At 45.8% G+C, this 20602-nt stretch overlaps 1 protein-coding gene across 3 annotated transcripts in view; it reads left to right on the forward strand.

The window, feature by feature from the left end:
- Nucleotides 1-1751: 1751 nt before the first annotated feature.
- Nucleotides 1752-20602, forward strand: part of LOC100056435 (zinc finger protein 709) — a 32036-nt gene continuing 13185 nt past the window's right edge. The window contains exons 1-2 of one of the 3 annotated variants that reach the window (XM_070274073.1): nucleotides 2337-2496; nucleotides 2609-2705. In XM_070274073.1, coding sequence (XP_070130174.1) covers nucleotides 2703-2705 — 3 coding nt within the window. In that variant the 5' untranslated portion in view covers nucleotides 2337-2496; nucleotides 2609-2702. Of the gene's footprint in view, nucleotides 2497-2608; nucleotides 2706-15205; nucleotides 15375-20602 lie in introns of all 3 variants that reach the window. The other 2 variants (XM_070274074.1, XM_070274072.1) reach the window with 2 other exon arrangements.

Consider the following 20602-nt stretch of genomic DNA (forward strand, 5'->3'; position numbering starts at 1 on the left):
AAGAGGTGAAGTGTGCTTGGTGGCAAAGCTTGGTCTGAGTCAGGCAGCCTGGTGATGAATCGAGCCCCCTCCTGACCACCTGTGTGAAGTCAGACACGTCACTCACCTCCCCTAAGTCTCAGTTCCTCTCTTATCAAATAGGATCATGCTAGTGCTTCCCTGTTAGAAGTCTGTGCAGATGAAAAGCAATGAGCCAGTCCCACTAAGGTGCTGAGTGCCGTGCCTCACACTCAGTAAGCCTCGCCAATGTGCCTTTATTATTAGTGTCAGCATTCCTGTTACTATTCTACTATCATGCTCATCATCATCTTTATAATGCCTTATAAAGTAGAATTTCCCTCAATGGAATTTAGAACATTTTACACTGCAGATGACCCAATGTTTCCTTGACACGCAAGGTTACAACTTGCAAGTGATTCCTACATTGTCAGACTGAACATTGCTCTCTAGCGTCATAGACTCACCAGTCAGTGAGATAATTATTTGGATGAAATTCAGTTTTCTTTGTTTTAATGCATTTTTATTTATTTATTTTTTTTGAGGAAAATCAGCCCTGAGTTGCCTGCTGCCAATCCTCCTCTTTTTTTTTTTTGCTGAGGAAGACTGGCCCTGAGCTAACACCCATGCCCATCTTCCTATATGTCGTTATGTGTGGGATGGCTACCACAGCATGGTGTGCCCAGCGGTGCCACGTCTGCACCCGGGATCCGAACCGGTGAACCCTGGGCCACTGAGAAGTGAAACGTGCGAACTTAACTGCTGGGCCACCAGGCAGGCCCCGAAACTCAATTTTCTGATGTTGATGTGGGCTCGGTGAGCCGAGGAGTCAAAAGAAAGATTTTCTGGACTCTCAACTTCTGGCAGTAGTGTTCCTTTATTCAGAGACTAGCACGGAGTAGCATGGGGACAGGACTCATGGGCAGTAAAGAGCTACAAACATGGGTTGAGGGTAGGGCTAAATTTATAAGGCATAGGTACATGAGTTATGTCTTTAGAAGACAAAGGAAAGAATATGTAAGAAAGTCGTTAAAATGGTCTCAGTGCAGGTGGGGTCTGGTTATTGGGTGGTCCTGTAACTTTGGATAAGAATCAGACTGGATCAGGTCAGGATGTCCTGTGCTTCCCGAGGATGATACAGATTGGTATGCAGGGCAGGACGCCTTGGGCTTCTCTCCCTGGGGCAGCCTCCATCCTCATCAATGTCTCCTCATAGATGGATTAAATAGTGTAACCACAGGTAAGGGGCAGATCATGACCACAGAGAGTGACTTGACCACCAGTGAGAAAGAGTCCCTTCTTATATTTTCCATGGAATACAAATATTTTCATGTCAGAAACATTTTCTAAAGTTAACCATTCTGAATACCCAGAAGTCAGTGTTCTTCAGAAATGATAGCTTGTTTTTGCTCCCAATGCTCTTGTTCTGAATCTGACTGAAGTGTTGGAAGGACGCCACCTAATGCACCCCTGGTGTTGTAACTGAACACAATGGGCTCCTCTCTTGGTGAGTGCAGAGCCAAAAACATGAAGACGGCAGGAGTAGGCGAAGAAAGTTTTATTACTAGCACAAGCAATGGAGAACACTGAGGGTCTCTCCCAAAGCAGTGGCTCCCCAAACAAGGGTTTGCGGGGTCCTTCTATTGTGAGATCATAGTACAGTTCATGAATATTCAGTTAAGGAAAAGGCAGGAGATCAGGGTTTATTGCGTAACCGTCACGTTCCTTTAAGGCTCATGGGTAGATGTGCACATGCTACTACATACATCACATGACCCAGAAACAGCTGCTTGGTCTCTCCCAGAGGAGGAGAATTTAAATTGTTAATGAGATCATAATGGAGACGGTTCAATTCACCTAAGATCAGTTTGAGGCAGCTAGAACCGCTTCAGTTATCTTGCTTGTGGGAACCTCCTGTGGTTAGGCTCGTCCTGAAATTTTCTGTCTGCAAAACACTCAACAGAAAATGTCAGTTTCTATCAGATCCTCAGTACTCCTTTCTTTTCCTAGTTCCCTGGTCACGGTAACTGTGCCTATGTACATATTTGGGGCCACTAGGTCATGCTCTAGTTGTCAACAAAGATGAAAACGGAGAGAGACTAATTATTGCATATGGTGAGGTGACTTTTAATTGTGTGTATTTGTAAAGAACGATCACACTTCAACAAGTCACCTCCCACCACTAGGTTTTAACACAATTGCCCCTGAAGAGGAGGAGTTCTGTCTGGCGTTCTGCTTAGACACCTAAACTCAGGAGGCTGTCACTCAGTCACAACAGGGTCTTTTGAACTGTCCATTCAGAGGCGGGGACGGAGTAGGTGGGTGGGGCGAAGCGTCCCAACCCCCCGGAAGTTGTTGCTGCTCCAGCCACGCTGCGGACCGTCTCCCCGCCATTTAAGGCTCCACGTGGTTCTGTTGCCTGTTTTGTCGAGTTGAGACCTGTACCCACCTCGGGAGTCATAGGAAGGACTTCGGGGGGACCCAGGAAAACTAGAAATGGTGAGATTTTGGGGCCCAGAGTCAAATTTTGGGGGAGGAATGTCTCTCCCAACGTGGACTTCCTTTTTCCCTCCTGGTGTGCTTGGGATTTGTTGTCGTCTCCCATTAACAGTCCCTGGTGGCTGTGCGGCAGCCTCTGTCGCGCTGTGACCTGCACTGGCCGTGGGGGTCGTAGGAAGGACTCAGGTAACCCAGGAGCCCTAGAAATGGTGAGTGTGCGGCCCCAGGCGTGAGGACACGGGAGGAGGGGCTGGTGGGAAGCGGCGGGGCGGGCCCGGCCTCCCGCGGTCCCCTCCGGGCTCTGCGGCCCCGAGTCCGCGGTGGCGCCGCTCGGCCCTCAGGCCCCTCCGGCCGCAGCGTGGGGGCGGGGCCGGCAGCTGGGCCCCGGGCGTCCTGTGGTCCCTGCGCGCGGCGACTGGGGCCGGAGCGTCTCTGGGCCGCTGTGCGGCCGCAGCCCCGCGTGTCCCAGAAGGTGCGGGGCCCGCGGGAGGGTCCTCAGGACAGTCGGGCCTCGGGCTCCGGGGTCCGTGCCCGGAGGGGCTGCGGTCTGTGGGGTCCCCAGTCTTTCCTTTCTCTCCAGGAGGCACCCGTTTTTTCCTGAGTATTCCACGTATTTGGGGAGCAGCGTCTGAAATCCACAACCCTGTCTCCCCAGCCTAGGTCTTTTTAGGGCTGACAGCAAATGCCTAAATATCCAGTCTCTCCCCAAATTCCCAAATGCCAACGTCCTTCCTTTGATTAACAGCATTGTCGTCAACTATTTGTTCTCCTTGTTGGATTTCAAACAGATCCAATATTTAATTGTTTATCATTTTCTCCCAGTCACTGGATGGCTGCTTTTAAAGGATTTATTTTGTGTGTGGATGTTTTCCATGAGTAAAAAGCAGCCCATAACCACCTGGAACTACATTGTATGAAATCCTTGTGTGTCTCCCCCAGGATCTTGCTGGGCACAGACATCCTAGGGCACGTCTTTTGGGTGGAGGTTTTTCTTAAGAAGCTTTTCTGGATGATCTGTCCTGTCAGCACTGTTCCTACCTGAGTTGGTCACCTTTGAAAGACTTACTTTATTTTAGTTTCAGTTTTTCAGTAAGTAAAAACTTATTTAGTCGATACGACTCGAAACACAATATAAGGCATTACCAAAGAGGGAAGAAAGAGATGAATTTCAGAAAAAATAACATATTCCAGTTGTACATTGCATGTACTAATCCTTTCCTTTTTTTCTTCCCTTCTGGATAGTAATATTCTGGGGTCTGTTCTTTTATCTTGGGTGAGTTAAAATGGATTTCCAGGGTTTAGACTTGTAGATTTGAAGTGTTCATGTATGATTACTAGTTTATAAATAGTGTCTTATAATGAAAATACAAGTATAAAAATAGTATATTAACATCTTTTTTTCCCAGAATGCAGTACGTCCTTGTGAAGTTTTTGTTGAGCCAACAACATGCAATACAATTTTCTTCGCTCATTTAGGCATAAAGACTAATTTGAGTGTTTTAGCTGGATTGTTCAAACACTGAGTTTGTGTCATTTAAAATATCAGTGGTGGGCCAAAAAAAATCCAGTGGGACAGAAGACTGAGGGCAGTGAGTCTAAGCTGAGGCCCCCTTGAGCCTGCAGAGGGAAGGCCTTGAAGGCCCAGCTCTTCTTCCTGGGGAGCCTCCCCTTGCGGGTGTCTTACTGCTCACACCCCCATGGAAGAAGCCTTTATCCTGAGAGGAGCTGCAGAGCCCTGGAAAGCTGGGGTGCACATGCTCATGGGGTGGGGAGTCACTTCCTTTCTGAGGTTGTCACTGTGGTTCCCTTGGGTCTGTTTCTAGACATAACTGGAGTTGTGCATCCACAGTATGGGTGCACTCAGAGAGTAATTTGTTTACACAGAGAAAGTCTGTGAGAGTCAGGAGCTCTGTGTCCTGGATTAGGGCCCATTAATCTGGGGTCCATTTGGGTCAGAACCTTAAACTGGATCCAGCTGAGTTTCCTCACTGTGAGAATGGAGCCTGAGAGAGGGAGCATGTGCACTGTTCCCTGGGGAGGGGAGGGTGTGTGGGGCTCCCAGAGCTCCTTCCTGTGGCTGCTCAGGTGCCCTCCCCTCCTTCTCCAGGGACTGACCCCCTCCAGGGCTCTGTCTCCACCAGGAGAGTCAGGAACTCGGGACCTCTGACCGTGGCTTTCCTTCTGTCCTGTGGGAAGCAGGCTGCTCGTCTGAGCTGATTCCAGTATTTGTGTTACTTCCCTGTGGATTCCTCTGTCGATGGACTAGGGCAGCCCTTTGGCTCTAGTTTCCCTTAGCACTTGGGGCTGAAACTGTAAGTTGATGGAGAGATAGGATGTGAGGAGAGCAAGAAATGTTTGTCATTTTTGGACAAGTTTTTCTATGTGCATTTCTCTAGTAACAGAGAAATTTAAAAGGCTTAAGTAATTAAATTTCTACTTTAATTGGTGTAAGGAAAACTTATGAAAGCTATGTATATGTTTGAAAACCCGATACGTTTAAGGGGTTAAACTCAAACCTTGATTGCATTATGCCACTTAATGTTTGAAAATACCCCAATGTGAGATGTAGAGGATGGACAAACTAGGATGCCGCATGTCCTTTTAGTAAGAAAGAGATTTGAAAGTTTTATTTTGTATGGTTTACAATTTTGTAACTGTTAGTGTTTAAAGGAATTAAATCTTAGAATGGTTTCCTATGTACAAGAGTTAAAATTATATTTCTTTATTTGAAGAAAATCTTGAAGACAGCAAAGTCTAACTTAAGAAGGCTCGCTGCCAGCATTTCCTGGTCCCCTCCATCACTGTTACTCAAGTCACCCCCTAATACACAGTTTTGATTATTTTTCAAAATTTTTAAATTTTTTAAAGTCAGTTAACTTTTTATTTTTTTTATTATTATTATTATTTTCCTTTTTGGGGAAGATTAGCCTGAGCTAACATCTGCCACCAATCTCCCTCTTTTTGCTGAGGAAGACTGGCCCTGAGCTAACATCCGTGCCCATCTTCCTGTATTTTCTATGTGGGACGCCTGCCACAGCATGGCTTGCCAGGCGGTTCCATGTCCACACCAGGGATCCGAACCGGAGAACCCCGGGCCGCTGAAGCAGAGTGTGCGCACGTAACTGCCGTGCCACCGGGCCGGCCCCAGTTTTGATTATTTTTGAGCCTCCTTACAGTATCTCTGCATAAATCAGTTGAGAATGCATATTTTTTACCCACATTTGTCCTCGTAGTGAGCAGTCAGACTCCACATTTTGGGTGACTGCTCACAGCTTAAGCCCCACCCACCCTCCTCCCCTTGTGCCCCCACCTGGACAAGCTGAGGAGAAGCCTGGGTGCTCTCTCCTCTAGAGCAGGCAGGAGATTCCCACCACACCAGCCCCTGCCTGTGTGTGGAGCTCTTGCCCCGGCCCCACCCCCAGGCCCAGTGAACCCCCAGGCCAGACTCCATTCCTTGCTTTCTGAGCCCTGTCAGAGCTGCTTGAGAGGCCGGCCCTGCCCTCTTCTCAGACCTCTGTTATGTGAGTCCTGAGCCTTTTCCTACCCTGTGTGTGTGTGTGTGTGTGCGCGCGCGCGCACACCACCCTGGCATCAGTGTCAACAAGGGAACCACCCCTCTGCAGGTGACCATGACAGTTCGCGCCCTGAGCAGCATGTCCAGACATGACTCCACCCGTGGGTCTGTCTTCTCTGGCTCTGACTTGCTCCCCTGCGCTGCTGCCTGGTGGAGGCATACACTGTGGGCTGCTGCTTGCTGGGGAGCTGGGCTGTGAGCTGTGCCGCTCCGTGTTGCATTGTGGACTCTACAAAGCCTCAATTCTAGATGAAGCTGAGCAGAGTTGGCAGTTTCAAGATTTTAAAGGCATTTGGGAGAAAGACTGGGATTGAGGCCTCCCTAAATGAGTCCTGGGTCAGTGTCTCTGCCAGTATTGATCTGTGTTAAGAGTGAAGCTGTGACAGAATCTGTGTTGGGCTGACATACCTCAGGGAAGGGGGTGTAGACAGGGACTATACCCTTTGCAAGACGTGGGTCCATCAGATCGTAACTCCTGAAAGAGCTGTCATTTGAAAAAAACGAGAAGAGGGGGCAAAGGCAGGCGGCAGGTGGCAGGCTGAGTCCACGCTCCTGACACCAGAGGGCTCCCCAGGCCCCTTCAGTACCTCTGCTGCTGCCCCTGCCTCTACTGCCACAAAGACCCTGACCTTCAGGGTTACAGGGGACAACACTCATGGCACCCCTGTAGCACAAGGCGTTAGTTCAAACCTGGCTTAAACCCAGGGTTTAACCCTATAAAGCAACCAGTTGCCACGGGGGAGGCTCCTAACCCTGATGGTACTGCTTTGAGGTTCTTGGGTGGAAACAAATTTATAAATACCAGGGAAGAGAACTACTCCCTCCCCTGAAGTGTATCCCGTGACGAAGAAAACAAAACAGGAAAGGAGTGAGGAAACAAAGATAAAATACTGAAACAAAGATCCACTATTTGAGCGAACTGAAAATCCAAAATATGCTGAAGAATTTACACAACAAAACAGATGGAGGTACACTGCTTGACTTTTGGGCGTCTACACCATGGGTTCTGAATTAATTTTACTATCTGATGTGATGCACTAATTCGACACCTTCAAGCAGTTAATCAACACTAGGTGTCATATGACAGTTATACCTGGGATCCTGCTAAGTTTAAGGATGGTGCCCCTGATGATCTTAGGGGTGTTAATGAATACAATATGGAGGACAAATAGGGCAAGTGTTTCATCTTTAGCCGTCAGAACTATGGTCTTGCCTAAATTCTCCATGGTCATAACACCCATTGTCCTAAAATATCCCATAGTGAGGTGGGAACCTCTGAGCCAATGAGCAAGAGTTCAAATGAAGTCCTTGCCGCTTACAAACTGGCTTGTCAGATTGGGACCCAGGGACCTTACTCCACAAAGAACGTAGTCACTATGGCCCAACATAAATTACACAAGGCTTTGAGGGATTGAAACCTGTCTGGAAGACCTAGTTAGTGACAGGCTGCTTACTCCCAGTGCTTCTTTTAACACCCCCATTTGTCCTGTAATTAAACCTGGAAAGAACGAATGACACTTGAGAGTGATTTACCTCGGCTTGAGGCTGTTTGCACGCACAGACCTCTGTTCATGGTCCCCACAGTGTGGAAATTACTGACTATACCAAATCAGCAGTGGATAAATATCCTGCTCTCACAGGTTTGGCTGAGTCTGCTTGTCCAGTCCTGTGTCCACAGCCTCTCAGCTGCACTTGGCCTTCCCTCTGAAGGGACATGATGCCCCTTTACTGGGTTGTCCTCATGGATCTTCCACAGCTGTTCCCTCCCACAGTCCTTGCAGGGGGGGTCTGAACTCATCATGGTTTCTCCAAGAACAGAGGGACGATGTTACATTACTGACATGTCTGAGGACATACAAATATTGAAAAAAGAGCCCACAAGAAGTGGATGGGAAATTACTGTTCACCCCTGTGAGGCCCTGAAAGCTTGTTTAAACTTCTGAAAATTATTTGATAACCTGAGACCCGCGCCTTCTCTGAGACCATGAAGAAATAGCTGCTGTTCCCCTCAGCACCCACAACAGCTAGGGTTTTCGGTTGTTCCAGAAGTAACATATTTCTTGTTTACAAATTTTACTTGACTTCATTTGTGCTGTTCCTTGCAAATTTGCCACTTTGAATGGGCTCCCCTACCACAAAAGTCTGGAGACTCTTCAAATTGTCATACTACCAACACTCCTGTTAGTGCCCTCAGAGACTCCTTCACTATAGAGGCCTCTGACCTTCTGTCATGCCTCCTGGGGTACCCATGGTGGCCATAAGTTGTCCATAGTCTTCTGATGCTAGAACCTGCCCCAGGCCCCACGCTACATGCCCTTAGAGCTGCAGTGACCTCTGCTTACAATGCTGTCCTAACAGTAGATGGCCCTGAGCTTGGGACCACATATCCAGCGGTCCATTTGGACTTGGGACGTGGAAGCAGCCGTCCAGGAGCTCAGCATGGCTACTGAGACCCCCTGGAGACCTGGTGGAGCCAAACCTGGGCCCTCTGGGATATCCTGCCTGCAGGAGGGGGTGGTCTTCCCTGTCCTCAGTCTCCTGCCAGGTGTCATGGTGTTGAAGGACTTCAACCAGATATCTTAGGGCTCCCTGAGAGAAAAGCAGTGGGAGTCCATAGACTTTAGGGATGACATCACCACCTTTGTACATGAGGGAGCTCAGGTGGAATTGTGGCTTTTCATGTCTTAAGTGAGACATCTTTGATGGTGTGGACCCGAGGGTCATCACACTGACCATACATCAAGCTGTTATTTTAGCACCAACTGACAGTTGGCTCCAGCTGCAGACATTACAGACTATGCACGATTCTCTGAGAGTTGCCCCTTTGTGATAAAAGAAGTCTGGGGATCTGTTGCCTCAGAGTTACCTACAATAGAAATCAAAGTAACACTTGTCTCTACACATATGAAGGGCACACACAAAACCTCACCAGGACACTCCTTATCCACGTGGGAGTTCCAGACGCTGCTGATAGTAATGAAGGCGCTCATTTCACTTCTCAGAATATACAGCGCTGAGCTCTTAACAAGGCATTCAGTGGAAGTTTCTCCTGTCTTCCATGTCTCAGGATGCAGGCGTCGTAGAGCATCATTATGGCTTATTGCAGTAAGTTCAAATTAATAGGGATGAAAGTTGGTCTGGTTCTGTAATGCATCAGTCATCAGGGGTGAATACTAATATAATACTAATATATCTGTCTGTCTGTTTTTTCCTATTAGACTTTAGCTTTTTTAAGAGCCGTTTTAGGTATACAGAAAACCTGATCGAAAAGTGCAGAGATTTCCCACATAATTCCTCTGCTCCACACAGTTTGCCCTGTATTTTGTATATTGCATGAGTGTGGTATATTAGATGAGCCAATTTGATACATGAAAGTTCATGGTTTACATTAGTGTTGACTCTGTGTTATATAATTTCCGGGCTTTGGCTAATGTCAGATGACGTGTCTCCATCATTTCTGTGTCATATGGGATACATACAGTGTCCTAAAAATCTTCTCTGCTCCATCTATTCAGTCTTCCCTCCCTCCCACCCCCAATTCCCTACGAACCACTGATCTTTCAGTGTCTTACGCTTTCTTTTTTTTGCTGTGAAAGATGTGCTCTGAGCTAACATCTGTTGCAAATCTTTCTTTCATTTTTTCTCCCCAAAGCCCAAGTACATAGTTGTATATTTTAGTTATAAAGTCCTTCTAGTTCTTCTGTGTGAGCTGCCACCACAGCATGGCAGATGCGTGGTGTGGTTTCGTGCCTGGGAACCAAACCCACGCCACCGAAGTGGAGCGTGCCAAACTTTAACTGCTAGGCCATCAGCGCTGGCTCACAGTGCCTTATACTTCTTATATTCTGCACAATGTCACATGCTTGAAATCATACAGTGTGTAGCCTTGTCGTATTGGCTTCCTTCACTTAGAAATATGATTTTTAAATTTCTTCATGTCTTTTTGGCTTGATAACGTCATTTCTGTTCATCACTGAAGAATGTTTTATCCTATGGTTGGACCCATGATTGTTTCTCCATTCGCCTATTGGAATTATCCTGGTTACATCTAGGTCTTAACAATTATGCATAAAGGTCTCAAACATATTCATGTGCAGGGTTTTGTGAACATGGGTTTTCAACTCATCTGGATAAGTTTGAAGAACATGATTGCTGCATCGTGTGGTCAGTGTAGGGTTAGTTTTAAGAAACTGCCTTTCTCCCAAAGTAGGCATTCCATTCTCCATTCCCACCAGCAGTGAATGAGGCTTCCTGTTCCTCTCCATCTTCACTGTTGTTCAGTGTCCTCAGTGTTTTCAATTTCAGCCGTTGTAATATGTATCTGTTGATGTCTCCTTTTGTTTGTAGTTTCCTAGTGACCTGATTTTGAGCATGTTTTCATGTGCTTATTTACTATCTGTATATCATTGCTGCAGTGTGTATTCAAATCTTTTGCACATTTGTAACTGGGTTGTTTGTCTTCTGTTTGTTGAGTTGTAAGAGTTCTTTGGATGTTTTGGGTACCAGTCTTTGTCAGATAAGTGAATTTCAAAGCTTTTATGCTAGTATGTGGCTTGTGTTTTCATTCTCTGAACACCATGTTTCACTAAGTGGAAGCTTGTCATTTAATGAAGTCAAACATTTCTTCTACTTGGAACTTGCTTTTGGTGTTGTATCTGAAAACTAGTCACCAAACTCAAGGTCACCTAGATTTTCTCCTATTTTATCTTTTAAGAGTATTGTAATTTTACTTTTTATACTAAGATCTATGATTCTTAATATGAAAAGAATCTATGATTCTTATTGTCTGTGTCTAGAATCTTTTTTTTTTGCCTGTGGATTGCCAGTATTTCTGGCATTATTTGTTGAAAAGACTATGTTTTCCCATGGAATACCTTTCGTCCTTTGTCAGAGGTGAGTTCAACTATATTTGTGTGGCTGTATAGGAAAAAATTGACTTATGTATTGTATCATTTTGAGTAATATCCTGTGTGGTGGCAGAGGAGGTAAATTTGACATCCTCAAGTTGGGATATTTTCTCTGCCTGTTTATAAGACGAGTAGCTGGGAGGTTTTCAGTTCAGTGATGCACAAAGCCCCCAAAGGCCATTTTTGCTGGTTTCTGGGATCATTTCCATATGTTTACTTTTCTAAGGGATGATATGGAAGACGAGGAAAATGTGACAGCTTTTTCTTCACTAAACAATGGGAATCCAAACTTCTTCCCCCTCCTTTTTTTTAGTGCTGATTTGTGTTTTCTTAGCAGTGTAGAGATTATGTGATTTTGTAATCATTAGTTCCTCATTTGATCCCCTTTCCCCGTCTTTCCTCCCATGATGCAGGTGAAGAAAGTAAAACATGAGGTCTTACCCAAATCACAGAGGTCAGTACAGTGGAATCTCTTAGTTTTGAAGGCATAACGTGTGCCCTTCAGCTGGGCAACGTCAAAAACTGCAAACGCACAAGAGCACTGTAAGTTTTGTATAGTCATGCCCTTTTACAAATGTGACATCAAAGTTTCCAAACAGGACTCACAGGCAACATGGTGTTTCACTATCTGACATTCTGGAAAAGGCAAAGGTATAGGAACCTTCATTACTATCAGCAGCGTCTGGAACTCCCACGTGGATAAGGAGTGTCCTGGTGAGGTTTTGTGTGTGCCCTTCATATGTGTAGAGACAAGTGTTACTTTGATTTCTATTGTAGGTAACTCTGAGGCAACAGATCCCCAGACTTCTTTTATCACAAAGGGGCAACTCTCAGAGAATCGTGCATAGTCTGTAATGTCTGCAGCTGGAGCCAACTGTCAGTTGGTGCTAAAATGACAGCTTGATGTATGGTCAGTGTGATGACCCTCAGGTCCAGACCATCAGAGATCAGTTCGTAAGTGTGGGAGGGTTCACCACAAGGGGCACCATGGGAGGGTTCCTCTGGGGTGAAGGAGTGTTCTCCATCCTGATGGTGGTGTAACTGTACATTCAGGAAAACTCACAACTACCCTTAGTATGTGAATATACTAAAAACAATGAATAGAAAACAACACACATGTGTTCACATGCTAGGAGAATGTGAAACTCTCCTGAACTTTGCTATGCATGCAACACTTCCTTCCACCTCCTTAGGTTCCTTCTTGAGTGTGCCTGGGCGCATCCTAATCTAACCCTTGGGCATCGACATCATGTCTTCCCAGAGCAGGTCTTGAGGCCCTTTCCAGCTCCTAAGTTTCCCATGTCAACTCTACTCAGTGCCACCTTGCTGGGAAACATGTTTAACTGCAACACCTGTCCACTCTGGAAATTTTCTCTTGTGTCGACCTTAAAATCAAAAGAGCCACTTATTTTACCAGTAAAATGAGTTTATTTGGGAATAGCAGAGAAAGTGCAATTCAGGACATGCAAACTGGTGAATCCCACGCAGGTAGGGAGAACACTCTTAGAGACGACAGGAGGAAGCTGAGAGGGGCTGTTTGGAACAGAAGTTCATCGAAGGAGAATGAAAGTTCAGGGTGGTGACAGTGGCTGAGTGTGGTGGCTTCTCATTGGCTGGGCTATTGCTGGACAAGGAGAAATTCTTCCTCCCTCTTGCTGAGGTCTGTAAAGTGAATTTCTCCCTGTTGGGGGATGGTTGGTGCACTTTTTCCTGTTTGAGGTCTGCAAGTTATGGGGAGGAGTATTGCATGAGAGCTCCCCGCTTCTGGGCTTCCCGACTCTATTTTACATGAGATTTCCTGTATTTGTTTTCACATTTGCAACCCCAAGTGACTGTGAGGTGAGGCAGTGGCAGAACCCAGAGCCCATGTCATGAGGCACAGGCCCCTGGAACATAGTACTCTCCACTGTCACATGAACATCACCTCTGCACCAACAAGCAGAGTTTCACAATAATCTTGATAACACCAATATTGTCAAAGATTTGTCCTGCCTTGTCCTAGCTCTGGGAGTTCCTCAGGTGCCCGGCTGTACCTAAACCACTCTCCTGAGATCTCTGGCACATTCCACCCTGTGGTTTCAGTGGCTCATGAGCTGACCATGCCTGGCTCCCTCACCTGAGAACCTGCCCCCAGAGTGAGTTTGGAGCCCACCCACCAAGGCTGGTGCTTGCTCTTTCTGGATCAGGACTCAACCTGCAGAGTTCCAGGCCCAATTCCTGTGGGAAATGGTGATCTCAGCCAGATCCTCTGCAGTCGCTGTCCCCCTCTGTTCACGTGGCTCCCAGACTGCAACGGCACCACAGCAAGGGAAGTGGCTGGAAACTGCAGAGATTTCCGCCTTTCCTGAAGTGCGCAGGCACAGGTGACACCCCCGCCCTTGTTGGAGGCCAGGCCAACTGTTTCTTGAAGGGAGGAGGCAGAAATGAGGTAAGCTATGTCCCAAAGTACTCTTGCAACAACTTGCAGTGCTTTCCTGGGTCACCAAGGTGATGTTGCTGTGGCTGGAGTCTTGGAGTCTGAAGTCCTGAGGCCTCCAGACCCCATCAGTGAACATTCCAAAGCAGGGCAGTGATCAGGGCCTGAGTGAGGACAGACCTCAGGGTTGACCCCTGCAACATCTGCATGCAGGTGAGACCTCAGGGGTGATGGGTCCCAGACCATGGAGACCACAGCAGAGGACAGGGCAGCTGGAGGAGGACGCACAGAGCTTTGTTGCCGGCACTGAGCTTGCACTGGGAAAGCAAAGTGAGGAAGGGGCACGTGGTGAGGGGTGCATTTCTGGAGGGGATCACAGCAGCATAAGGGGCTGGAACACCGTGATCACTGCAGCCATCATGGGCCCTCACTCTCATCGTGGGCTGTGTGTCTCTGGGCCATTATCTCTGAGGGTCTGTGACTTTGTGTATCTGTGTGTGGGTGTGTGCATATGTGTGTCCAGTGAGAAAGCCTGTGTGATTTTGTCTGTCTGTCTGGGGGGCTGTGTCTGTATGTCCTTAAAATCTGGAGTGCTGTTATGTCATTTGGTGCCCAACTACCCTGCTAGCATCTCCCTCACCATGTTGCATTGAACTAACGTGAGCAGACAAATCCTTGTCTTCTTTCTGATTGTATTACTCGTGTTTTATTTTTATTTTTATTTTTTAAAAGATTTTATTTTTCCTTTTTCTCCCAAAGCCCCCTGGTACATAGTTGTGTATTTTTAGTTGTGGGTCCTTCCAGTTGTGGCATGTGGGATGCCGCCTCAGTGTGGCTTGATGAGCAGTGCCATGTACGTGCCCAGGATTTGAACGGGTGAAACCCCGGGCCACAGAAGTAGAGCATGTGAACTTAACCACTCGGACATGGGGCCGGCCCCTCGTATGTTTTATTTTCTGTCTCTTCAGATGTTTTGACTTCTCAGGGGGGCCTCTCAGACATAGGGAGACCCTGCCCCTCCCAGGGGCACTTCATTCCACGTTGGCGGTGGACGGCTTGTCTGGAGCAGGCCTCTCATGTGCATCCCGCCCGATCCAGTGCCCTGTCCCTACAGACCTCCTTATCTGCCTCTCACACGCCAGACGGTATTCCCCACCCTAAACCCACCCAGGGCCAGGAACCAGATGACTGAGGACCGTCCCTAGGCCCCAGAGGCTGCTGGGATTGTTCAAAGCAGCCAGTCCTGAGCTGCTCACTCTGCCCTGACTCACATTTCCTGTGGGACCCAAATGAAGGCTGTGGCCTAGGTTTGTGTCCCCCTCCTGATTCTGCCTCCTGAGCAACCCTGATGCAGCCCCTGTGACCCTGCCTGGCATGGCATCCCCCTTGTCTTGGGAAATGTAAGTAATAAAGTTCTTTCAATGACATTGGCCTGTCCATGTTGTCACTTACATCTATAAATTAAAATCTCAAGGGTACAAATCAGACGCTGATCCTGAGGAGAAAGTGTTCAGTGAAGATGGTGGAGCCACCGTGGGAGGACGGAGTGAGGTCTGTGGGAATGTGAGTCCACAGCACAGCTGATGTTTCCCAGGGAGCCTGCAGCAGGGGACGTGGGGGCTGAGCGAGGAGATGCTCACCTTTGGCCCCCTCACTGCACTCACAACAGAAAAGCAAAGTAACAAAGGGACAATTCATGATGAGGGGGTTTCTGGATGCATCTATAGCAGTGAGAAGGGCTGGAACATCATGACTCCAGCCATTTTGGCCCTGACCCTGCCATCCAGTCTCCCATTTTGTGTTTTTTTGTAGAGATGTCCTGTTTGTACTGTGTGGTGTGAAGAAGGGTGAAATCCCTTCCCCATCTGGAGGGGCTGAGACCCCCTCTTTGGGGTTTGGTTTGGGAGCCAGGAGACACCCCACTACCAGGTGGGATGGAGTGAGAACAGCGCACTTTGTGAAGACCTGGGCCTGTGATGAGGTTTGTGTAAGGTTTCCTTATGAGTGTGTGTGTGTGTATGTTCTCTGTGTGCCATGACAAAGTCTGTGTGATTTTGCTTGTCTGTCTGTGGAGCTTTGTGTGTCTGTCCTTTGAATTCTGGAGTGGTTGATTTTTCCCATGTTCTTGCCTAATTGCTCTGGTAGCGCCTTTCTCACCACGGTGGGTGGAGCTGGTGAGAGCAGACATCTGTGTCTTCTCTCTGATCTGAGAGAGAAAGCCCACAGTCCTTCACCATCAAGAGTGACGCCAGCTGTGGGTTCTTCACTGATGCTTTATTTCAGGGTGAGGGAGTTGACTGAGGGAGGTTCTCCTAGTTTCCTGAGTGTTTCCCTTGTGAAGGGCTGTTGAACTTGGTCTAATGCTTGTTTGTACCTGTTGAGATGATCAGTAGTTTTTGACACTTATTCTGTTAATGGTTCCTTATGTTCATTTTCAGATGTAAAACCAACATTTCTCTCCTGGGTTAAATCCCATGTGGTCATGGTGATTAGGTCACTTTATATTTTGCTGGATTACGTGTGCTAGTATTTTGTAGAGGTTTTTTCATCTATATTAAAAAGAGGTATTGGGGCTGGCCCCGTGGCCGAGTGCTTAAGTTTGCGCGCTCTGCTGCAGGCGGCCCAGTGCTTCGTTGCTTCGAATCCTGGCTGCAGACATGGCACTCCTCATCAAACCACGCTGAGGCGGCATCCCACATACCACAACTAGAAGGACCCACAACGAAGAATATACAACTATGTTCCGGGGGGGCTTTGGGGAGAAAAAGGAAAAAAATAAAATCATTAAAAAAAAAAAAAGGTATTTCTGGGGCTGGCCCCATGGCTGAGTGGTTAAGTTCATACACTCTGCTTCAGCGGCCCAGGGTTTCGCTGGTTCTGATCCTGGGTGCAGACCTAGCATTGCTCATCAAGGCGTGCTGTGGTGGCGTCCCACATAGCAGAACTAGAGTGACCTCCAACTAGGATATACAACTATGTACTGGGGCTTTGTGGAGAAGAAAAAAAAGAAAACTAAGGAATCCACTAAAAAAAATTATTAGAATTGATAGTTATGACCAAAACATAAAAATCAGTTGTATTTTCATACACATATGATGAACAATCTGATAATGAAATTAAGAAATGCATTGACAATAAAACCAAGAGGAATAAAATACTTAGGAATAAGTTTAGTAAAAGAAATAGAAAATGAATACTCAGAAAACTGCAAAATATGGTGAAAAGAAATGAAAAATGTATAAATAAATGGGAAAACATCCTAGTTTCATGAATCTGAAGACTTAAAATTCTTCCCCAAATGGTCTGAGATTCTGCACATACCTGTCATGATCCCAGCTTATTCCTTTATACAAATTGTGAAGCTCTTTCATAAAGTTATGTGGAACTGCAAGGCAACCAGAGAAGCAAATGCAATCTTGAAAAAGAAAAATGGAAGGTGGTAGGACTAACATTTCCCATGTTCAGAATATGCAATATGCAATGGTAATCAAGAGTGTGTGGTATTGACGCAAAGATAGACATACAGATCTGTGGAATAGATTGAGATTTGAGAAATAAACCCACACATCTGTGGTCAACTAATATTTCCAAAAATTGCCAAATGTCAAGTATGGGGCAAGAATACCTTTCCATATCTTGGTGGTGGGCCAACTGGATAGCCATATGCAAAAGAAAGAGGTTTATCCTTACATGACACCTCATATTTACCAGAAAGAGAAAATACCTAAACGTAAGAGTAAACCGTGGGCCAGCCCAGTGGCACAGCAGTTAAGTTCGTGCGTTCCGCATCAGCAGCCCAGGGTTCGCCAGTTCGGATCCCGGGTGTGGATATGGCACTGCCTGGCACGCCATGTTGTGGTAGGCATCCCACATAGACAGTAGAGGAAGGTGGGCATGGATATTAGCTGAGGGCCAGTCTTCCTCAGCAAAAAAAAGAGGAGGATTGGCAGCAGGTAGCTCAGGCTAATCTTCAAAAAAAACAGTAAATTGTAACACACTTAGATAAAACATAGGGAAAAATTCCAGACCTTGGATTTGACAAAGAGTTGTTAGATAAGGCCCCAAGAGCAAAAATGGAAAAAAATTAGGTAATTTGGTTTTCATAATATTAGTGACTTTTGTGGTTCAAAAGGACACTATCAAGACAGTGAAAACAGCCTTCAGAATCCATGTGCACTATCGCTAGGAGCATAATATTTTGTTGGGAGTATGAAATACAGCATGATGGTTTTGCCAAAAATGTGTTTATAATTTATGAGTTACCATCTGAACTAGCAATTCTACTTCTGGGAACTTAAATAGAGTTGAAAGCAGGAACTTAAGCAGGTACATGTCCACTCGTGTTTACGTTAGCATTATTCATGATAGCCAAAAGGTGGAGGAAAATGAAGCGCGCGTCAAGACTTGAATGGATGAAAACAATTTGGCACGTACACGCAGTGGCATATTATTCAGTTTTAAAAAGAAAGCAAATTCTGACTTGTGCTATAACTGAACTATACACTTAGAAAATGGTGAAAATGTAAATTTTATGGTGTGTGTGTAATACCACAATTAAAAGTAAAAATTTTTAAAGCGAGAGTGAAAACAACTGACAGAATGAGAGAAATTTTTGCAAATCATATACCTGATAAGGACCTTGCATCAAATAAATCTAAAGAATTCTTAAAACTTAATTGTGGAAAGTTAAATAACTCAATTTAAACATGGCAAGGATCTGAGTATACTGTATTCCAAGGAAGATAGACGAAAGGTCAAGAGCACATGAAAAGATACTGGACATCATTAGTAATCAAGGACATGCTAATCACCCCAGTGAGAGACCACTTCCCAACCACTAGTATGGCTAGAATCAAAAAGTGAGATAAGTTCTGTGTGTGTGTTGTGAGAACGCTTAATCCGTCCACTGTCTTATCGAGTTTCAAGTATACAGATTGTATATGTATATCTAATCACGTCGTAATCTTGTAACATATACAATTTTAATAGTCAGTTATCCCTCAATAAAGCTGGGGGGTGAGGGAACAGTTTCCAGGCACATCCCCCATTTACATAATGATGTATTGTTTTTCTTATAACAGTGAAAATAGAGATCAGTTTCCTTAGATGCGGATATTATAGGTATTAATGGTTGAAAGCTCTCTAGGGACACAGGCAAAAACTGATCTAAAATTAATTCCCTTCCAGTTCAGTGTGTAACCTGAGTCTTTAATGAGCACATGTCACACCCTGTGGTCAGACTAAGAGTCTCTGAGCCCTGGCTACGGCTGTGGGATGCAAACTTTGCACCAGAGCCAAGAGCCCTGGGATTCTTTATCTTAAGCACAAAATAAGTGGAGATGGGGACGGGATGAGTGCAAGGCTGATGGCTAGGAAGATTCAAAGGTTAAAAAATGGAGCCTGACTCTTTATTCCAGATGATGAGGTCACAGTTAAGTGTACATTTCTAATCAAGGGCCACGCTAGGGGTTACAGCTCAATCAGGAGTGTTCAGACCCGAAGTTTGGGAATGTGGTCAACTTTCTGAGGGTGAGTTTGTCCTTCTGCTCTGTAGGCAGGCAGGCTGCTTCTGTTAGCAGATTTGAATGTTTGCGTTTCTGTCCTTGGATTTCTTTATCCATTGACAATAGCTGCCCTTTGATTCTAGTTTCCATTAGCGCTTGGGGTTATAAAATGTAAGTTGATTGAGAGAGATGGGAATAGGGCAAGAAAGTAGTGGAGCCAAATAGAATTTTTGTTCCATTTAGGCACTAGAACCTAGAGGTGTAAGATGAGTGTATTTAAGTGCTCAGGTGCTTTGTAAAGTTTTGGGTCAGTTTTTGTGTGTCCATGTCCCTAGAGAACTTTGATCTTTAAAAGGCTGTACTAGGGGGCTGGCCTGGTGGCGCAGAGGTTAAGTGCACATTTTCCGCTTTGGCGGCCCGGGGTTCACTGGTTCGGATCCCAGGTGCGGACATGGCACCGCTTGGCAAAAGCCGTGCTGTGGTAGGCGTCCCACACATAAAGTAGAGAAAGAAGGGCAAGGATGTTAGCTCAGGGCCAGTCTTCCTCAGCAAAAAGAGGAGGATTGGCAGCAGATACTAGCTCAGGGCTAATCTTCCTAAAAAAAATAAAAGTAAATTAAAAAAATAAAAGGCTATACTATTCCTAAGGCAAATGAGTGCCTATTTTGATGGATGTGAGGAAAAAGCACTTGAATTTCTATCTTCATTGATTTGATGAAACAGGTCAAACCTTATGTAAATCTTTGGAATTCCTAGTTTATTGCACGCCTTAATTGCAAACCCCTAATGTGGTATAATATGCTACTACTTCCTGAAAGTATCCCCAGTGTGTGAATTTAGTTGAGGGGTAAACTGTGATGCCCCTTGTCCTTTTTGTTAGAAAGGGATTGTAAATTTTTTATGGTTTACGGTTTTATGTCCATCAGTGCTTAAAGGATTAAATCTTGCAGGCCATGCTGAGGTGGCGTCCCATATGCCACAACTAGAAGGACCCATAACTAAAATATACAACTTGTACTTGGGGGATTTGGGGAGAAAAAGCAGAAAAAAGAAAATCTTGAAATGGTTTCCTATGTGGAATTGTTTAAATTAATTTTTAAAAACTAAACATAATTAAAAATAGTGATCAAGTATAGAAAAATATGATGTATATAAATTGCTCACTTATTTTAAATAAATAATGCATGGGAAAGTTAAAAATATTCCTGAGAGGAAACTGCCTTAAGGAGACTCCCTGACTGTACCTCCTGCCCCACTCCTCTGCTCTAACTCCTGCCTCCCTCCCGTGATCAGTGTTGATCACTGCTTCACCATCCTGTTAGTGTTTCTTTATGTAAAAGCAAGCCAGTGGGAATGTGTATTTTTCTTACCCATGCTTGTTCTTGTATCGAGTTGCCAAGATCCACATATTTAATGTTTGACTTCTGAACACTTAAATCTCGCCCTCCCTTTTGCCCTGGGCCTTCTTACCTGGACCAGCTGATGAGAAAGCCTGGAGGCTCCTGCACTGTGGGCTGCTGCTTGCTGGGCAGCTCCTCCTGGGCACTGTGCTGGCCTCGGTTGCACTGTTGACCCCACCAAGCCTGGGTCCTGTGTACAGTGGACTCTGAGTTGGTGCGTTTGATAATTCTTTGTCCTTTGGGACCAGGAGTATGATAATGGGGCTCTCCTTGATGTGGTCCTGAGTCAGTGTCTTGACTGGAAT

This window comes from Equus caballus, chromosome 7 (assembly GCF_041296265.1).
Source record: "Equus caballus isolate H_3958 breed thoroughbred chromosome 7, TB-T2T, whole genome shotgun sequence".
NCBI lineage: Eukaryota > Metazoa > Chordata > Mammalia > Perissodactyla > Equidae > Equus > Equus caballus.